The sequence below is a fragment of the Marmota marmota genome, unplaced genomic scaffold (assembly GCF_001458135.2).
Source record: "Marmota marmota marmota unplaced genomic scaffold, marMar, whole genome shotgun sequence".
NCBI lineage: Eukaryota > Metazoa > Chordata > Mammalia > Rodentia > Sciuridae > Marmota > Marmota marmota.
Window position 1 is genome coordinate 6,104,213 of NW_026000205.1, and position 4,574 is coordinate 6,108,786.

The 4,574-nt window shown below is 40.4% G+C and overlaps 1 protein-coding gene across 1 annotated transcript; it reads right to left on the reverse strand.

Moving 5' to 3' along the window:
• Positions 1-1,762: 1,762 nt before the first annotated feature.
• On the reverse strand, positions 1,763-4,431 carry Tex101 (testis expressed 101). Its single transcript, XM_015497019.2, has 6 exons — positions 4,398-4,431; positions 3,920-3,937; positions 3,654-3,797; positions 3,328-3,525; positions 2,224-2,337; positions 1,763-2,063 (listed from the first exon to the last, which is right to left on the reverse strand). Exons 1-6 carry the CDS (start codon positions 4,429-4,431, stop codon positions 1,834-1,836), a joined length of 738 nt encoding a protein of 245 aa, XP_015352505.1. The 3' UTR covers positions 1,763-1,833.
• Positions 4,432-4,574: the final 143 nt, after the last annotated feature.

The following is a 4,574-nucleotide window of genomic DNA, read 5'->3' on the forward strand; positions in this document are numbered from 1 at the left end:
AAAAAAAAAAAAAAAAAAAAAAAAGGCAGGGGGCTGGAGATGTGGCTCAGTGTAAAGTGCTTCTGAGTTCAATTCCCAATACAAAAAAACAAAAAGTTTGTGCCCTTGAGTTTGTGACCTGAATATTTGTATAAACTGTAAAAACTTCTTTGGACTATGATAGATATATTTTAAAAAACTAAACAATTCATAGACTGAAATTTTGAAAAATGTGTGTGCTTTCTGCATTCACTAATATAGCAGCTCTTGATGAAAAATGACTATTTGTCTTTTTTTTCCTCTTTAAACTCTGAAGTTAGTTCATTGAAAAAATGCATCTTCCTCCTTTAGAATGCTACATTAATGTGAAATAATTACTGGTTTTGTACTTCTTTCTGATAATGTCCTTCCCTGGCTTTTTTTCAATAATGTCTTCTTCCTGCTCCCAAGTTTTGCGCTTGATTGTATGGTTAGTCTGATTTAAAATGTTTTGCCTTATTTCTCTTCAACATTTGCATATATAAACTGAACTTGATAATACTGTACATAACTGTCTGAAATGCCAGAATGACTAGAGACTCTTCCAAGCTTTTCACAAAATATGTTTTGTCTGTGATTACCATTTAACTAGTAACACTGGCTAATAGATGACAAAAAAATTCTCATTTTTTTCACATTAATTTTGATCTAAAACATGTTTGCACTTGTTTTTTTTTTACTTGTTTTTATTAACACTTATTGGAATATTAAATGTCTCTGAGTTTACCTTTAAAAAAGAAAACCATTTTCCTCTATGAACTATCTAGTAGTTTTTGTGTTTTTGTCCCCACTCCCACCCCACATTTTACTTTCTCTGGATGCCTCCTGTATGATCTGAGTCTTCTATATTTAAGACTTTATGTATTTTTAGCCAGGCATGGTGGTGCATGCCTATAATCCCAGTTGCTCAGGAGGCTGAAGCAGGAGAATCTTGAATTCAAAGGCAGCCTCAGCAAAAGTGAGGTGTTAAGCAGCTCAGTGAGACCCTATCTCTAAATAAAATACAAAATAGGGCTGGGGATGTGGCTCAGTGGTTGAGTGCCCCTGAGTTCAATCCCCAGTACTCCCAAAAAAAGATTTTATGTATTTTTTAGTAATAAGTAAATAAGCAAACAAGAATTTTCCAAATAATATCTTCCTCCTAAATCCCAGGACCCCATTCATCATAGTCTGCCAAACCCTAATTTCTTCCCAAATTCTGTGGGTCTATGGAAGAATCATTAAGTAAACCACAGAGAAAGGAGAAAATGCTTCAGAGCAGGCCAGGGACAGACAGGACATAAGGAGATGGGCTCATTATAATCAACGAATTTAGAGTCTGATTTTTCTCTTCTGCCTTCCCTCCTAGGAATATATTAGAACCACAAAGCAACTAACTTTGGCTGTAAGATTGTGCTAGAAGGATTCTGGAGGAGGCTAGTCACAGTCCAGCTAGCAAGAGAAGTTAGCATATTAGAGTAAAAGGAAAGTCAGACTTTAGGTCAAAATATCTTAAGTTCATGTCTTGATTCTCTCCATAGCTCTGTAAATACAAACAACAACAACAAAAAAACCCCCCTCAGTTCTAAGTTTTCTAGGTCTCATATTTCCTGTTTGGAAAATGTATGAGTTGAAGACAAATTTTATTTCAGCACTAAAATTCCATTTCTAGTCTTGAGGTATTCACAAATCACAATGGAAATTTTATTAGACATATCAAATATATCCACAGCCTCTCTCTCTGTTCCCCTTCAAATCTCTACCTTCAACTGATGACCAGCAGTCAGAAGCCTTACGGTCAAAAGTTTCCTGAGACACAGGAATAGGAATGCCTTCTCAGGAAAAATGGATAAGTGATTGCAGCAGTGTTGGTAGCAGTAATGCTAAACACCAAACTGAAACGAGAAGCCAAGTGGCTCCACTTTCAGTCTTTCGGGATTGATAGACAGACTGATGAGGACACACTTCCTTCACTGCCATGGGTCCGATTGATGAGATTCTGGCCATCAGCCTGCAACCAATTATGCTTGTACAGCCTTTGACCTCCACAGATGATTCCATGCTTCCTATGGAACAAAGGATGGGGAGACAGGAATATTTTAGGAAAGCAGAGGAGAAGCCAATCCTCCCTCATCTTTGAAATTCTGAGTGCCAGCCCCTGTCAGGATCTACTCAGATGTCTGGTTTTCCAGCTTCTGACACCATCAGATGTTCATTTCACTTTACCTCCACTGAGCTCAACTTTTCCTTGATAGCATCGATTTGTACCATTGGGACAAGGCAGAGAAGGAGCACTTAAACAGGTCCCCACAGCTATACAGGTTGGGCAGTGGAGGGTTGCTGTCATACTGGTGGTCTCTACAGCAGGAAGAGAAGGACAGTTAAGGGACATATCCCACCCACCTCTGAAGGATTCTCTCCTTGCTGCCTTCCTTTCCCAAAGCCTTTCCTGACTATGCCACTCTAATCAAGCCCATTAATAAAGCCTCCCCATCCTTCCCCAGCTGATTTTGTGTCAGAACCCCATCCACATTACTTCCAAACTTTGTGCTTAGGTTTAAAGATAGATGAGAAGGATACAATTCTAGCATCACTGTTTATAGGGAGAGAGACATGTAATTAACTGCAACTCAGTAGGTATTATGTTCAAGGTATAATGGCAAAGGAATGGAGGAAGACCTAACTACCTAAAAAAATTAGGTAAATATTTTCAAAGAGCTGAAACTTGATTTAAGAGGAAGAATGAACAGAGGTTAGCTATGTAAAAATGGAGTTTTGGTCGGGGTAACAAAAAAGACAGCAAGGACAAAGTTCAAGAGATGTGAAGCAGCTTGGTGGATATGAAAAACTGAGAAACTTCAGGGATAATACTCAGTAGGTAGGCACAAGTACAGTTGAACTGTTTTTTTTTTTTCTTTTTAATGGCCAGTACCACCTCCATTGTTGAGGATTGAATATTAGCCCCAAATAGAACACAATAAATGAAAGAGGGAAATGAAGTGAGAAGATAGACAGGTCAGATTATTATAAGCTTTGAGGTTGAATTGGGGAATTGGGCTGTCATCATGCAGCAATGAGGAACCAAAATTGTTAGACCGACAATAAATACCACCACCCTACTCAAAAAAAGCAGCAGACATCTTGTTGCTTCATAAATACAAATTCAGTTTACACTCCAGCCTTCACTGAAGTCCTAGAGCTCTACTCTGAGCATTGCTTAGACCCACAAAGGTAACTGTTTAGAGAAAATTAATTTGACTGGGAGGTCCTTTTGTGCATGTACCACTTGGTCAAGTAAGAACACAAAGAGGAAAAAAGATACAATCTCACCTACTTCCGGGGCATCTAATGTCTTTTGTGTTTTCCAAAAATCAACTATGCTTTCTCGGCTGTTGCAAAGTGGATCCTCACAGTAGCTACTATAGGATACTGCAGTCAAACCAGGAGATGGAGTGTGCTGGACAAATGTCATTGCCTCCATCAATTGCGCGAAGCAGCCCTTAGTGGCCAAAACGGCTGTCTTGTCCCCTGATGAGAGAGGAGGAAAGAAAAATGGATGGCAGGCCTCATGCCTCTCCTGGCGAAGGGGAAACAGCAGTGATATGGGCAAAATAACCCTCTCTCCCACCCAACCAACTGCTCCACTTTCTTTTTACCTGCTGTAATCATTAATACACTTTCCTGGCAAAGTTCTCCATTGTCACAAGTCTCAACTTTCTCTGTGGTCCAGTTAAATGTGTGGGCTGGATCATCTTCTATATCCATATACACACCCTTGTGACAATACAAATGTTGGGCCACTGGAAAGAAAATGAGATAAAGATAACCCTTGCCCTTCTCTCCCTTCTCAAAGTGACTCCCTTTTCACCATAAATCCATCCTCTGTGACCCAGGGGCTCTTCTCCCCATCCCACATACTTACATGTCAAGGAGGAGACTCCTAGGAGAAAGAGGAACAGGAAATCCTGGAAATGGTAGGCTTGCATGGCTTCTTTTAGAGAGGTTAGGAAGAACTGATCAAGATCTGTGATTTGATGTAGAAAAGGTAATGTCTAGGTTTTTGGCAAATGCTGCTTTAGGGTAGATTTATGGTATACAAGATTATGACCTCTGAAGTCAGTCTGTCCCTAACTTGTGAGTTTAAGAAAGGTGAAAAGTTTATTATGCCTAATTTCCATGACTGTAATTCCCAGACCCAACCACCCATTCCCTATGGCTAAGAAATCTGGAAACCCAATACCATTAAACTACTGGATCTAGGAGTCTGGGCACAAAAACTCCTTTTCCCTCAGACTCAGGAGTCAAGTTTAAATCAGTATTTTCTCAAGGACTTAATATGCCAGCCTTCAGCCCCTAACTCCATCAGAACCCAGGATTATGAGACACCAGCCCTACCTTACCTGGGATCCAGGAATTAGGGTTGCAGTGGTTCATTCCCTCAAGACCCAAGATTCAGAGCCCCCAGCATCCTCCCTCAGATGGAGGAGTCTGAGCTAATTGCCCCGCCCCCTCAGACCTAAAAATCCAACCCCCAGCCCTCCTCCCTCTGACCCAGCCCTCCAGCCCAGATCTCCTCC